At 35.1% G+C, this 13,249-nt stretch overlaps 1 protein-coding gene across 3 annotated transcripts in view; it reads right to left on the bottom strand.

Annotated features, from left to right (window-relative positions):
• The window catches only part of idua (alpha-L-iduronidase), a 30,486-nt gene that overhangs the window by 14,508 nt on the left and 2,729 nt on the right, over window positions 1-13,249 (bottom strand). For all 3 annotated transcript variants that reach the window (XR_012406683.1, XM_001923654.9, XM_073951946.1), the window contains exons 3-10: window positions 12,166-12,248; window positions 9,190-9,297; window positions 8,978-9,073; window positions 6,527-6,729; window positions 4,092-4,271; window positions 3,758-3,974; window positions 1,040-1,237; window positions 838-959 (exon numbers count right to left, since the gene is read on the bottom strand). Coding sequence is in view for 2 of the 3 variants with exons in the window: in XM_001923654.9 (XP_001923689.3) it covers window positions 838-959; window positions 1,040-1,237; window positions 3,758-3,974; window positions 4,092-4,271; window positions 6,527-6,729; window positions 8,978-9,073; window positions 9,190-9,297; window positions 12,166-12,248 (1,207 nt within the window). In the remaining variant the exon portion in view is untranslated. The remainder of the gene's footprint in view (window positions 1-837; window positions 960-1,039; window positions 1,238-3,757; window positions 3,975-4,091; window positions 4,272-6,526; window positions 6,730-8,977; window positions 9,074-9,189; window positions 9,298-12,165; window positions 12,249-13,249) is intronic.

The raw sequence follows: 13,249 nt of genomic DNA, 5'->3' as shown, positions 1-13,249 counted from the left end.
CTTTTGCCTTTCTATAAGCTGGAAGCAGTCTGGCCATTCTCCTCTTGCATTTGCGCCCACAGAACTGCCGCTCACTGGATATTTTCTCTTTTTCAGACCATTCTCTGTAAATCCTAAAGATGGTTGTGCATGCATATCCCAGTAGATCACCAGTTTCTGAAATACTCATACCACCCTGTCTGGCACCAACAACCATGCCACATTCAAAGTCACTTAAATCTAATTGTCCCCCATTCTGATGCTCGGTCTGGACTGCAGCAGATGGTCTTGACCATGTCTACATGCCTAAATGCATTCAGTTGCTGACATGTGATTGGGAAATTTGCGTTAATGAGCAGTTGGACAGGTGTACCTAATAAAGTGGCCGGTGAGTGTGTATTAAATACTTTAAAAGCACTGCACTTTTATCGTTCACTTTTAATCTTTGACCCAAATACGTGTTTAAGCTTCAAGAATGGCTCATTATAAACACCATGTTACAACCATGAGCTCATTAACACAAGTAAACTAGCAAGAAAATAGTATGTAGGTTTTTCTACACAAATTCATATTCGATACACTGCATCTGATGCCATATCCTTGTAATTATTTGTATAATTTACTAGTATTTTTGTTTTACACAAAGATTTACACCAATAATTTTTTGTGCATATGAAAAACAGAAGTCTTAAAGCTACAGCAGCGAAAAAAAGCTGTTCTGTAAATGTTTACAGTCAAAAAAACTAAATTATGAGTGTTTTGTGTGCATTCAAATATGACTTACTCTTATAAAAAAGATGTAAAACGCTACAATGACCTCAGTAAGTGTGTGTCATGGAGTGTGTGTGTGTGTTGTACCTCCTGATTCCGCATCTGCGTGAACTGTTGTGCAGTGGGATAGTCCGGTCTGCTCATGCTCTCCCACAGTTTAAATGGGTTTGTCACATTATTGTCCATGTAGTGCGTCACATACATCAGACCTGCACAAACACAGGACAGCAGAGAACTGTAAACACGAGCAGGTCGTTTTATCAAGGGCTGCTCAGTCGTGTTTTCTGACCCTGGCGCTGAGGTAATCCAGTGATGCGAAGACTGATGACATCATCGGAGGTGGAGGTCTGGTTGTCTCTGCTGTTATAGATCAGGACGCTGCTCTGCCAGCTGTCTGCGCTGAACGGCACCTGAGGAACGTGAACGCTGGCCAACAAACCCACCGACGCATTCACATCAGACACCTCGGCCTGCACCTGAGTCTCGCCTGAGGAACAAGATGAGAATGATCCCATAATGAGTGCATTGGATTTCCGTTTTCAGCATTGCAGGTTTCTGTCATATGATAGCTGCAATGTGAATGAATAAAAAATGAGTATATCACCATTCATTCATTTTCTTTTCGGTTTAGTCCCTTTATTATTCCGGGGTCACCACAGCAGAATGAACCGCCAACTTATCCAGCACGTCTTACACAGCGGATGCCCTTCCATCTTTGGGAAACAACCATACACACTCATTCACTACGGAAAATTTAGCCAACCCAATTCACCTGTTCCACATGTCCTTGGACTGTGGGGGAAACCAGAGCACCTAGAGGAAACCCACACAAACGTGGTGAGAACATGCAAACTCCACACAGAAACGCCAACTCATTCAGCTGAGGCTCAAACCAGCGACCTTCTTGCTGTGAGGCGACAGCACTACCTACTACCTAAAGGCCACTGCGTTAATCTTTAAATAATTGCAATATTTTGAATATATCATATAGTGTATGGGCGCATATGGTGGCTCAGTGGTTAGCACTGTGGCCTCATAGCATGAAGGTCGCTGGTTCGAGTACCAGTTGGGCCAGTTGTCATTTCTGTGTGGAGTATCCATGCTCTCCCTGTGTTGGCATGGGTGTGCTCTGGGTGCTTCAGTCTCCCCCACAGTCCAAAAACCTGAGCTACAGGTGAATTGGATTAACTAAATTTGTCGTAGTGTGTGTGTGTGAATGAGTGTGTATGAATGTTTCCTAGTACTGGAAGGGCATCTGCTGGGTAAAACATATGCTGGATAAATTGGCGGTTCATTCCACTGTGGAAACCCCTGATAAACAAGGGACTAAGCCAGGGGTCACCAAACTTGTTCCTGGAGGGCCGGTGTCCTGCACATTTTAGTTCCAACCCTAATCAAGCACACCTGAACAAGCTAATCAAGGTCTTGCTAGGTATACTTGAAACATCCAGGCAGGTGTGTTGAGACAAGTTGGAGCTAAACCCTGCAGGGACACCGGCCCTCCAGGACTAAGATTGGACTAAGCTAAAGGAAAGTGAAAAAATGAATGATGCTGGTTAATATATCACTAAATATGACAAAATAGTATTTCATGTTGAATGTGAATTATTATTTGCTTCCTTACTTTCGGCTAATATTATATTATATTTAATTATTTAATATATCATTAACGTGATATAATTAAATCATTAATGATGTACTAAATTAGTTGATTCTATTATTTAATTTCACTAAATAAAATAGGCGACGAAGTGGCGCAGTAGGTAGTGCTGTCGCCTCACAGCAAGAAGGTCACTGGTTCGAGCCTCTGTGCTCTGAGCTTTCTGTGTGGAGTTTGCATGTTCTCCCTGCTTACGTGTGGGTTTCTTCCGGGTGCTCCGGTTTCCCCCACAGTCCAAAGACATGCGGTACAGGTGAATTGGGTAGGCTAAATTGTCTGTAGTGTATTGAGTGTGAATGGGTATGTATGGATGTTTCCCAAGATGGGTTGCGGCATTCCGCTGTGGCGACCCCGGATTAATAAAGGGACTAAGCCAAAAAGACACTTTATTAGTAGTAAAATTAGTAGTAAAAAAGTAATTCAAGCTAGATTCATTTGACTTATATTAAATAAAAAACTAAAATAGCAATATTATAACAACAAAAAATACTGATTCATTTCTCATGTTTGCATGCATTTATATCACAGTATGTTTTTTAAATGACTGTAATGCATTAGAAAAATGCAGAATTATATGACATTTTATTGTATTATATATTTAAATAGAGTTTCTAAAACTACAATATTTTTCTGTTTCAAAAATAACAACATATAACAAAAAACTACATCATATAAAATAACTTAATATGTGTATACACACAAATGATATGAATAAATATTAACTGCACTACACTAAATACAATATTTGGCTCAATCCATAAAAAAAATATGAATCATTTTATATGAATAAATTGAATAATGTTGATAATAATTTATTTTATATATTTTTTATTTGAGTTATTATACATTTAATTACAAATTTGATGAAACCAATTTATTTATTATTAGCCTACCTTTTAATTTTTTTTCTTTTTAAATTTTTTCCCAAATGATGTTTAACAGAGCAAGGGAATTTTCACAGTATGTCTGATAATAATTTTTGTTCTGGGGAAATTCTTATTAGTTTCATTTTAGTTAGAAGGTCAAAATTATTAGCCCCTTTAAGCTATATAGTTTGTAACAAAAAGAACAAACCATCTTTATACAATAACTTGCCTAATTACCCTAACCTGCCTAATTAACCTAGTTAGGCCTTTAAATGTCACTTTAAGCTGTATAGAAGTGTCTTGAAAAATATCCAGGAAAATATTATTTACTGTCATCATGACAAAGATAAAATAAATCAGTTATTAGAGATGAGTTACTAAAACTATTATGTTTAGAAATGTGTTGAAAACATCTCACCGTTAAACAGAAATTAGGGGAAATACAGTGTTTGAATAGAAATAAACTTTGATTATTCTGTACCTAACAGTGCCAGCAGGCCCATGACAGTGAGGACTGGTTTTCTCAGTATCTGCACGTGTGGAGGGTTTGTGCTGTTGATCTGAAAGCGTGCGGTGAGGGTGCGCTGGCTGAACGGGTGCGGATGGTAACTCAGGAAAGCGTTATCATTGCTCAGCAGAGTGTAGTTAACAGTACTGTTCCGATCGGCGATAAGCAGGTCCTGATGCTGTGAGATCACCTGAAACACACCAAAGAGACTGTAATACAACAATAGAATACTATATATATATATATATATATATATATATATATATATATATATATATATATATATATGCAACAGCACAATCCTCACCTTAAGCACCATGGCTGCATAGGTGACGTCTGCCCTCCAGGTGAGCGGTTTGTTCCAGCCCACCAGCGGATCCGCTTCGTCATTGTATATCGGCAGCGAGCAAAAGTCTGGAAAAAGCTGCTGGATCTCCTGCACAGTGGACACCTCCTGTTGCAGGATGGGTAATGAGCCTCCCCCGCCCTGAAACACAACATACATAGCACAATAATCACAAATACGAGTAATCTTTTGTCATTTATCAGTAAGATACAGTGTTTTAAAGTTGCAATATGTTTTCCACTTCTCTTTTTTTTTTTGAGTGTTTTAAGATCTACCAGTCCAGGCACTGCAGGAGAATATAGCAGTTTTTGTTAAGCCTGCCACAAAACGTATTTCTTTTTTAAGGTCTATCAATGTATTGTTGTGCATGTGACTGTCAAATACAGCGGGGAAAATAGGTATTAACACGTCATGTTTTTCCCTTTGAATAATATCTATTGCGACTTCCTGATGCCTCCTATAAGTCGCTCGAGAGGCAGTGAGGGTCCTTTGAATTTGTATCACGCTGGTGGCTTTAGACAGACACACTGAGCCCAAGATGTTGTAAGGAAAACTTTATGTAAACTTGAAGCATGACAAATAATATAGCAGTTTGTGAGTTGAATACCTGTTTTGTGTGGAGCCGATTATTGCGTTGTAGTGATGGTTATTGCGTGTGTCGTTGCGTTGCGATGCGTTTGCGATGCCGTTTTGCGTTGCTGTTTGCGATGCCGTTTTGCGTGGCTGTTTTGCGGTCAACAAAACATACGGCTACCCCACTCTCCTTCTCTCCTCCTAACACCTGTGTGATTGTGCACGCGCTTTATATGTTTTAGCAGGTGCCAGTTATGCCCACGTGACCAAAACATAAAACGTCACTGTGAAACCCAAACTAATCAGTATACAAATAAACATTATAAGTAAATGAAAAGTAATATGGCTCCTATAATATCTTTACAGGAGCTGTTGGCATGGAATTTAACCAAATTTTAGTAAAAACTCAAACAATACAAACATAAAAATAAACCAAAACAATCTGAAAAATCTGAGAAAGTGCTGAACTACTGAAACATGTTTGGTAATGGCAGCTTAAAGACGCCTCTCATGTGGAGAATGCCTCTCATGCATTGCTCAGATGTGAGTTTTTGTGTCAAAGTGAGAGTGTCAGTGATTTTGACAGAGTTTCAAAATCTTAATGTTTCTGTGGGTCTCTTCTATCAAATCTGATCTCAAATTTGTATGTTCTATTGAATTTGAGTCAGGTGATTGGCTGGGTCATTCTACAGCTTGATTTTCTTTCTCTGAAAGCATTTGAGAGTTTCCTTGGCTGTATTTTGGATCATCGTCTTGCTGAAATGCCCACCTTGTGTTCATCTTCATCCTCCTGATAATCAAGGCTCGACAACTTTTTTGATCAACAGCCACTATGGCTAGTCATTTTTCAACATTTTCACTAGCCACAATTTTGTTGTTGGGAAAATCTGTTTTTATGCATGAATTGACTTTTGCATGCTAAAATGACTTAATTTAGATATTGTGATATGTCCACATGACTTCATTTTACTGTTTTGTATGTTGTGTGTGACTTTGCTCAATGCGCATAAACAAAGCGGTAATGGTTTCATGTTGTTGTAACACATTTTCCTCTGGCTACACTGAGAAAAAAATCTTAGCCACAAATTTTAAATAGCTTAAAAAATTCAAAAACTAGCAAGATAAAGCAATGCTTTCCTTAAAAACAAACAACTGACATTTAAAAAAAACCTGTCATGTGTCTAAAACTGTGCACTATAGTCTGTCCAGGCTAAAGGTCTCAGATCATCAGTTCACCACATGAATAAGAAGTTAATCTCATATTAAAGCAATGTTACTCTAAAAAATGATAATTTAAGCATATTAACAATCGTGATCGCAAAGTGAAGAGCGAGGGGAGTGGGGGTCAGGGGGTTCATCAAAAAGTGAACGGACACTAAAAAGGCAAGAGAAAATTTGAGGCATGTGCACCGCAAAGCCCTACCATTGTGTATAACGATGGTTTGTTCTGTAGACTATTGGAAAAATATATAGCTTAAAGAGGGTAATAATTTTGTCCCTAAAATGGTTTGTAAAAAAAATAAAACTGCTTTTATTCTAGTCAACATAAAACAAATAAGACTTTCTCCAGAAGAAAAAATATTATCAGACATATTGTGCAAATTTCCTTGCTCTGTTAAACATAATTTGGGAAATATTTAGCAAAGAAAAAAAATCAAAGGGGGGCTAATAATTCTGACTTCAACTGTATGTATTTCTTTGTTACCAACATCTGGTAAAAATTTCCAGTCAAAGGCACCTAAAATGTTTTCTGAAAAAAATGGTGAAGTGTTCAATACTTATTTCCCAGCTGAAATTAAAACTAATTTAAAAAATAAATGTACCTTCTTGTGTAGTGCAATGTAGTCGAGCCGTACGCCGCTCTCTCCGGTGAAGTAGTTTGTGCCATTGTAACAGTGTTTCAGCATCTCCCAGCAGTATGGGGAGCGTGGCTGTGAGTGACAGGAGTCTCCCGGACCCCCAAATTTCAACAAAGGACTCGCTGCACGAAGGCCCTCAGAACACGCATCATAATAGTTCAGAAACCCTGGAGCCGGAAAAAATAATCCTGACAATGAAGCCGGTATTCTGTCCTCAGCAGAACCACTAATTCTTCCATGTGGCAGCATTAAATTAAAACCTGACAGACACTTTCTTGTTTGTAAACACCACAAAAAAGCACAATTTCAGTGTTTGAGGACAGCATGTGCAGAGATGCCACACAAAAACAGCTCTGGGGACACAGATGCTGCTATAGTTACTTAAAATATGTTCTTTAGTAAAACACAAAAAACTGTGGTCTTCTGTAGTGAATAAAGTACAAGACAATACTTACCAGCACTTTTAGAGTAAGAAAATGACCCAATGTACAATAATGTGTTTTACTGTTAAATAGATTTTATTAGTTGGTTTTATTAGATATTAATCATTCATTTATTTTCTTTTCGGCTTAGTCCCTTTATTAATCTGGGGTCCCCAAAGCGGAATGAATCGCCAACTTATCCAGAAAGTTTTTTACGCAGCAAATGCCCTTCCAGCTGCAACCCACCACTGGGAAAATTAGATATTTTTAGTATTATTATTATTATTTTCAACTATTTATTGTTATTATTATTAGTGTTATTTTTATTACTTTTTAAATTATTCAATATGATTATTATTAGTGATATTTTATTATTATTATTATTATTATTGTTATTATTATTATTACTAGTGTTATTTTTACTATTTAAAAAACATTTACTATCATTATTTTTAGTATTATTTTATTATTATTTTTATTTTATTATTATTATTAGTGTTATTTTTTATTATTTAAAAAATATTCACTATGATTATTATTAGCATTATTTTATTATTATAATTAAATTTTTTATTATTATTCATTATTATTCATCAATATTTTTTATTAGTGATATTTTTATTATTTTATTTATTATTATTGTGTTATTAGTTCTATTTTATAATTATGAGTTCACTATTTGAATTATTATGTATTATTATTATTGGTGTTATTTTTATTTTTTATAATATTATATTTTTTTGCTATTTTGGTTGTTTATTTATCCTACAGAAGAGTTGGTTTATTTGTTTTTATTTGTTTAGAAACGGTGGTCTTCGATAGGTCATAAAGTACAAGTCAATGGTTACCAGCACTTCAAAATAACAAAAAACGCAATTATGTTTGTTTTACTGTTATAAAAATAAAATTTTTTGTCAAAAAAAAAAAAAAAATAGTACCAGTATTATTATTATTTGATTTAATTAATTATTTATTATTATTAGTGTTATTTTTATTATTTAATATGATTATAATTAGTGTTATTTTATTATCATAATTACTATTATTATTATTATATTTATTATTAAGATTATTAGTTTATTATTTTAATTATTTATTAATTATTATTATTTTAATTATTAATTAATTATTATTATTGGTGTTGTTTTTATTTTTTATTATTATTATTTTTTTGCTATTTTGGTTGTTTATTTATCCTACAGAAGAGTTGGTTTATTTGTTTTTATTTGTTTAGAAACGGTGGTCTTCGGTAGGTCATAAAGTACAAGTCAATAGTTACCAGCACTTCGAGAAAAACAAAAAATGCAATTATGTCTGTTTTACTGTTATAAAAATACACATTTTTGTCAACAACAAAAAATAGTACCAGTATTATTATTATTTGATTTTATTAATTATTTATTATTATTATTTTATTATTTATGCATTCATTTTCCTTTGGCTTAGTCTCTTTATTAATCAGTGGTCTCCACAGCGGAATGAACCGCCAACTTATCCAGCATATGTTTTACACAGCGGATACCCTTCCAGCTGCACCCCATTACTGAGAAACACCCAAAAAGGCTACTTTTATGTAATTTCACAATTTCCAAACGTAAAGACATGGACTCTGGTTCAGTTTGGTGCACATGCATCATTCCTCCTCTCTACATGGTACAATAAAAATGCAGACACCACACAAATACAGATGCTATTACAGGGTCTGAGGTTAGGTTACCCACATGACACACAGGCTCATGGACTCTCAAGACATTTCTTTTTAATTTGACAACTATTATTAACTTGACACAACAACAACAAAAAACGCAGCACTCATGATGAGGAGTCAAAGAAAAGAGTCATATTGTTATAAGGATTCCTGTCAGGATACAAATAAAATGAAATGCTGCTAATGCTGACAGGCTTTTGGCACAGTCAATGGAAAGTTCTAGCAGATTGTGTCCGACAGACAGACTGATTGACAGAAAATTTGATGCCATCATAATAAGCCTACCTTGAATTGACACAGTGATGTTGTCAAAATCATGATTGTTCGGTTCATTCCACGTCTCAAAGTTCCACTGAGAAACAAAGCCCAGGCCGTATTTCCCTGTTTACAAACACAACAGCAAAAACAAAATGTCTAGAGCTTTGTGGTTAAAGGTCAAGCTTATAGTAAATAAGAGGTTAACATCATTCATAACTCATCACTGCTCTGAGACTCACAGATGTATCGTTTGGCGATCAGATAGACCAAATTTCTCCATTCAGTAATTTGTTGCTTATCTTCAAAGTTGCTGAAGGTGTTGGAGACGCTGCCCATCAGTTCAAAGCCTTTATTAACACACAGGCAGAAAATAATATTTTTTGTAATATTTTAATTCTTTATATTTATATCCTATATATATATATATATATTCTCATTATATCCTATATATATCCTTAATATTTGATTTTTTTTCATATGTAAAGATATTTGCGTATTGCTCTACATCTTGTGTGTTAAGCAGTGTGTAAGCGAGGCGCACAACTAACGTGCTCTGAGCTGGACTTTAGATCGGCTTTGTTTTGGTCTATTGAAAAATCCCTTATGTATTTTCTCAAAATAGCAACGCACCAGCAATACACCTCAAAACGCCTCCCTTTTTAGACCACAACACCTATGGGCGCACATATGAGCGCAAATGCATTTGTTATTTAAACAGCGTAGCGGAAACATAAAAACAATTAGTGTGTCAAGCTGAAACTAAAAAAAAACAATTGCGTCTCGCCTTGCGCCACATTGCGCCGGGTGTATGATCGGGCCCATTGTTCGTTTTTGTGGTTAAAAGGGATTTGACACTATTTACATAAGCCACTTATACACACAAGAAAGGAGGGGAAGTGTTTTACTATTATTGAGAGAAGAGTGTTTCTATGGTTGGTTCACTCACCTGTGTTAAGCACACTTCATAAGTGCACAATGTTTTTTTTTTTTAAGAGATATGGGGTGATATGGGTGCAAATGTCGATTATAATGTCAGAGAGATGAGAGAGGTTTCTACAGGAGGTTTGTCAAGCCCACTCACCTGTGTGAAGCACACTCAAAATTGCGTAATGTTAAATAATATTCAGAACCAGCCAAATAATCAGGAACCAGTCAAATAATCTAGACATTAATTATAGGATTCTCCAAGGCAGTGCCGGCTCTAGGCATGGTCAACGGCCGGCTCTAGGCCCACCCAATCAAAAAGAAAGTAGTATACAAATATGTTTTTATTTTCTTTTGTACGATTTGTGATTTTAGAAAATCAGTAAGGCGAGCTCTGTGTTGAAAAAGAGGCATTGAAAGCTCTGACCAATCATAACGAAACACCGCACAATTTGATTGGCTGTGAGTAATAGCACGCTCCACATGCGTGAGGCGAGGCTGCTTGGCTTCAGTCTGTTACAGCCATAGATTACATCGAGTCACGCAATTCATAAATTCTTTGCTTTCAATTGCAATGCATGAATATTTTGTGCCTTTAAAAAGCCTGTCAGGTTCCAACCACAGTGAAGATAAAGTGGCCCAGGAGTGTCGCTAGATCCCATTCTGAGGCATATGCCCCGGTAAAAACTTGGCAGTGCACCAGTAAATATTTTGAGATACGATTTACATTTTATGCCAGTGTATTTATACAGAGCCGTAATCCCAGAATAACCACGTTTTTCTCTATGTACAACCCAACCAACGCTGATAAAATCGATGTAGTTTAATCAAAAACAAACTTACACATGCGCACAGAAAAGTATAACACGCAGAAGCTCTTGCTCCTGGGGTGAATTTCTATTGTTAACTTGCATGCCAAAAAAAAAAAGCTGCTCATACAGTGTGCAACTGGTGCAAAAGTCTTTCATACAGGTGTCGGCACACAGTGAGTTTTGTAAGTCGACAAAACTAAAGTTAAATAAAATGATGATGATCTTAATTCGACTAAGCATGGCTATGGAGCAGAAAGGAGGCATGATGAGTCAGGGAGGTAAGACTAAAAGTTCTCTGTGAGTCAGATAACAGATAATTCTATAAAATATACCAGTTTTTTTGTATTCTATATTATTCTATAGAAATTCCTGCAAAAGATTTCATAAATTGTCTTAGCATATCACTCCAGTTGTGTCTTTACATTGTTTTTCAGTTACATTTAGAACTGATTTCTGTGATTAATTTAGAATATTATTTGTATCATAAGAATAATAATATCAATAATAATAATACTTGTATTTATTTAAAATAAATATAAATATATGGTTTTAAATATTTATTTATAATAAATATTATAAATAAGTGGGAGTGGGGGGGCGTTTGAGGAGGGGCTATGGTCCTGGTCCTCAATGCAAAAGACAGGGATGATATCAGAATACAACTATGCATAATTCTGAATTTCCCTTATCAAAATATTACCTGAATATAATTCTTTTACACAAACTTCATTCTATCTTTAAAACAATTAGAATATTGCTTGATTTCCCAGAGATGCGTTGCGGCTGGAGGGGCATCCGCTGTGTAAAAACGTGCTGGATATGTTGGCTTGGTTCACTCCACTATGGCAACCCCGGATTAATAAAGGGACTAAGCCGACAAGAAAATGAATGAATGAATGGATAATATTGCTTGAATTTGTGGACGACTTAGTCTAGTAATCATCCATTCTGCATGTTGACTGGATTTCAAAATAACTCTTCATTGAAACCATCTTTGTGCTTATATTGATTTAATATAATATGCATCTCCAATCAAGAACATTATTACCTCAATATTTTTGCTATTCCGTCTCCTAGCCCCACCCCCAAAAATTGCCCACCGGGGTTTTCTGACAGCCCTCCCTTCTGTGGTTGTTAATAACCGGGCCGGCTCCAAGGTGCAAAATTTGTCTCAAAATCAGCTTGATTATCTTCTAGTGTGTGTCCAGCATGGACTATATTAATGAAATAATGTAGGGACTAGTGAATAAGGGTGTGGTGAGATTTGAGACACTGCATCATTTCTTGAAAAACAAAGGATAGATCAGTTACATTTATTTTCTGTATTTTATCTGGAAATTGGTTGTTATTATTTAAAAGGTTTTCACTGTAGATTGTACAAACGATTACTGGTAAAAATCACAGCAAGTTTTTACAGTGTAGTAAACAAATAAAAAGTGAATTCAGCACAACACAAAAACTGTTTGTTGCTTTGCATACCTGGCTGCAGTCCATTCTGCCACAGAAGGTCAATCAGCTGGTCTAGGTGAGTGAAGTTGTAGTGATATTCTCCGCCATAAACCCTATGTGAAAGTCAGAGACAAAATATCTATACCAGAACAATTATAACAGTGATGCATGGAGAATCGGCAGAAACTAGATGTATATAATATATAATTTATTTGTGTGTGTGTATATATATATATATATATATATATATATATATATATATATATATATATATATATATATATATATATATATATATACACACACACACACACAGTTGAAGTCAGAATTATTAGCCCGCCTTTGATTTTTAATTTCTTTTTTTAAATATTTCTTAAATGATGTTTAACAGAGCAAGGAAATTTTCACAGTATGTCTGATAATATTTTTTCTTCTGGAAAAAATCTTACTTGTCATATTTCGGCAACAATAAAAGCAGTTTATAATTTTTTAATAGCCATTTTAAGGACAAAATTATTAGCCCCTTTAAGCAATATTTTTTCCTGATAGTCTACAGAACAAACCATCATTATACAGTAACTTGCCTAATTACCCTAACCTGCCTAGTTAACCTTATTAACCTAGTTAAGCCTTTAAATGTCACTTTAAGCTGTATTGAAGTGTCGTGAAAAATATCTAGTAAAATGTTATTTACTTTGATCAAGGAAAAGATAAAATAAATCTGTTATTAGAGATAAGTTATTAAAACTATTATGATTAGAAATGTGTTGAAGAAATCTTCTCTCCGTTAAACAGAAATTGGGGGGAAAAAATAAACAGGGGTGCTAATAATTCTGACTATATATATATATATATATACACCAGTTAAAATTTAATATATCAGTTACAATTTTACAGGTACACTACAGACCAAAGGTTTGGACACACACCTTCTCATTCAAAGAGTTCTCTTTATGTTCATGACTATGAAAATTGTAGATTCACTGAAGGCATCAAAACTATGATTGAACACATGTGGAATTATATACATAACAAAAAAGTGTGAAACAACTGAAAATGTCATATTCTAGGTTCTTCAAAGTAGCCAGCTTTTGCTTTGATTGCTGCTTTGCAC

Source organism: Danio rerio, chromosome 5, assembly GCF_049306965.1.
Source record: "Danio rerio strain Tuebingen ecotype United States chromosome 5, GRCz12tu, whole genome shotgun sequence".
Classification (NCBI taxonomy): Eukaryota; Metazoa; Chordata; class Actinopteri; order Cypriniformes; family Danionidae; genus Danio; species Danio rerio.
The sequence above is the reverse complement of the archived record's forward strand: the minus strand, read 5'-3'. Positions and strand labels throughout refer to the sequence as shown.